At 35.3% G+C, this 3191-nt stretch overlaps 1 protein-coding gene across 1 annotated transcript in view; it reads left to right on the top strand.

Moving 5' to 3' along the window:
• Positions 1-3191, top strand: part of LOC107699625 (eIF-2-alpha kinase activator GCN1-like) — a 51969-nt gene that overhangs the window by 44211 nt on the left and 4567 nt on the right. Inside the window, exon 53 of the mRNA XM_016500943.1 lies at positions 1174-1395. Coding sequence (XP_016356429.1) covers positions 1174-1395 — 222 coding nt within the window. The remainder of the gene's footprint in view (positions 1-1173; positions 1396-3191) is intronic.

Here is a 3191-nt window from a genome sequence, read left to right as displayed (position 1 = left end):
GCGCTTTTTATTTAACTGCTTTTGGACTGATGCATGCAACACCCGCTGAGTGCCATGAAACAGTTTGAAAGATCAAAGACAATTTTTAATATACCTCCGACTGGATTCGTCTGAAAGAAGAAAGTCATATACACCTAGGATGACTTGAGGGTGAGTAATTTATGAGCTAATTTACATTTTTGGGTGAACTAACCCTTTAATATGCTTGGTAACAAACAATGAGCAGCACTTTTGTTACAGTATTTATTAATCGTTGTTAGCATTAGTTAATACAAATATAGCTGGTTATTGTTAGTAATGTTAACTAGGGTCTCATGCGTAATAGTAAATGTTGAAATTAACGTAAATGCTTTAGAATTATTTTCATTCTTAGTTAATTAGTTTATCACAATATCGTTTCTGGTTGATTCGAGCACTTTGCATTATGGGATACAGTTTAGGCTGGATGATATGGACAAGAATATGATTTTGTTTCATATATTTCGATATTGATGCCAAAATATTCATTTTATACCAGGAAATGCATTTGGCGTATTCGTTAGACCTCAACAATGAACATAAACATGAATTTGTTTATAAGTAAACTGTGTGAAATTCATTGTATATTTTCCCTAATTCTGTATTTTAATGCAGATTTATAATTAAAAAGGTCTCTAATAAAAATGAATTCATAAAACCTTAACAATTTAATCCGTTTTAAAATGTGATCAAATGAAAATGTAACAATTTGCAGATTTATTTTTCTTCTCAAGTGAGGTGCTGCACAAGAGAAGTTGTATAGTGTATAAGTTAATCAAGTATATTAAAATAAATATATCTTGGTTATATGAAATTCCTTATAATAATAATAATAATAATAGTAAATCAATGTCATGTTTTATTATTATTATTACTCTGAGAAGTACTTTTACTAGACAGTAGTAATATATTTCTGGCATAATTTCTACAAAATTACTTGTTTAAAATGTAAAAATAAAAACAAAAACTTTATCAATATCAAGAACTGAATGTTTTTTGATAAATTGATTTATCGCGCAGCCCTATCTGGTTATATTCCATACGTATTCCATAAGATGTTTTTTGTTTGCCATTGCAAGCAAACTCAAACACATTAGTTGGACTGACACACATCAGAGATGTTGAATTCCTGCTCTGCCGTGGCTCCTCCCACAGTGTCTGCAGAACCAGTCGAGTGACATTCGTCTGGTGACGGAGCGCGTGCTGTGGTGGGTGTGTAAGGAGGCGGAGACTCCCGCGCTGGAGCCCAATCTGGTCAAACCGGTCATCAAAGCCCTGCTGGACAACACCAAGGACAAGAACACCAGCGTCCGAGCGCAGAGCGAACACACGCTCGTCAGCCTGCTGCAGCTGCGCCGGGGAGAAGACGGCATGCAGGTCAGTCCCGGGTGTGCCTCACACCAAGGTTATTATAGTTTTGAATTTTTAAATTCGTTTTATTTTAATATCGTTTTCAAATTTGCTATAAAATTCAGTTTAGTTTTTATTAGTTTCATTCATATTTTTGTTAGTTTTAGTTTAGTTTTTATTTTGTGAACTCATTTTTATTTAGTTTTTATATAGTTTAGTTTCAGTTTTCATTAAAGTTTAGCAGAATTAACAGATCACTTCCAGAGCGCAGGCCAAAGAAAGACGTAGGCATAATTTAACCTTAGTGAGGCAAACATATAGCGACACAAAATTAACTCATGCTGAGATTGATTCAATAGTAAAAGTATACAAATATACGCTAAAGAAAGCAGGCAAACCTTTTTTTTACTAAATTAATCTACACAAGTCGCGCTTAATGTCATATCCAATGATGTGTGTTGAGATATTAAGTATGAAAATAAATGTAGCCTGATTTGGTTATATGTCTTTTCTTATTTAACCATAATCATGATATTGTAACTGTGGTGTCTTGCTCACTTTTCTGTGAACAGCCATGCATCAATCAAAACTGGGACTAATGAGATTCAATAATAACGGCAATCGCATTTAATTTATATTTTAATGTTCTTTTCATTTATGAAGAATTATAATGGTGTGTATGATGTGATGTAGCCAATGCAAATTTGTTCAAGTACCTGGCAGAGTGATCACAAGATGCTAGGCAAAAGTTTTCTGTTGTTTACAGAAAGGATGCTCGTTCTCATCTTTTTTCTGTTAATTATCATGTTGCGCTGCATGTCTGTTTTTCAGAATGCCTAATGTTGGTTTGATTGCTTGTGTTACATGATAAAATAAATAATCTTGCTTACCTGATGTAATAATGCGAGTGCGGTTCTGGTCGCGATTCGCGGTCTTTGTCAAATGGTTCTCGTCTGGTACAGAATTAAATTAGTGCTGCTGTCAGATAATGGGTCGAGTGTTCTGTTAAGTACTGCTGGTGCACGTTTACCAAACAGGACCCATGCAGGCTTTAAACTGCTTTGCGTCTCTCCGTCAGATAACCCCATGTGCGTGATGCGCCATTACAGGTAGGCTATTTCCCTAATCCTCCACACAGCTCATATATTTTTCCGCCAAGGGGTGAGAATGTATGATTACAAAAACGATTATTTATTTTTGATAATTATTATTTTATTTCAGTTAGTTTTTCAATAACTGTTGTTAGATTTGTTTCGTTTTAGTTTTTCAATTATTTTAACGTTTTTATTTTATTTCAGTTTACGAAATTGTTTTTTCATCAATCGTTTTAGTCTTAGTTTTCGTTTACGAAAATAACCTTGCCTCACATGTCCTAAAAAGTGAAGCTGCGGGCTCTTTGATCGCCCCCTGGTGGCTGGCTGCAGTGTACAGGTCATAAACCCCACCCTCTCCATGTAAACGAATGGGACTTGAGTCAAGATAAAAAAAATTAATTACACTTCCAATACAATTTTCCGAAAGATGGTTTTGGTAATTTAAGGTAGTTGTTATCATACTGATATATGTTCAATTGTTCGTTTTTGTGATAAGTTTGATTTTAGCTAATAATTTGATGCTATAAAAACGGGGCGTGTCGTTATGGCTGATTGGGTCTGTGGGAGTTTGGGCGGGAGTTTGATACCGCGGCTCCACCTCACAACACTACTGTGCAGACTCTGGCTCCAAACGAATCTCTACTGCGCAGACTCGGGCTCCAAATGACGTCATTTACTCAAGATGGCAGCGGCCATACTGAGATGCTTTGGCTTCACTTTTCTATAGTG

The sequence above is a fragment of the Sinocyclocheilus anshuiensis genome, unplaced genomic scaffold (genome assembly GCF_001515605.1).
Source record: "Sinocyclocheilus anshuiensis isolate Anshui unplaced genomic scaffold, SAMN03320099.WGS_v1.1 scaffold714, whole genome shotgun sequence".
In the NCBI taxonomy this organism is placed as follows: domain Eukaryota; kingdom Metazoa; phylum Chordata; class Actinopteri; order Cypriniformes; family Cyprinidae; genus Sinocyclocheilus; species Sinocyclocheilus anshuiensis.
This window is presented reverse-complemented; position numbering and strand designations above follow the sequence as displayed.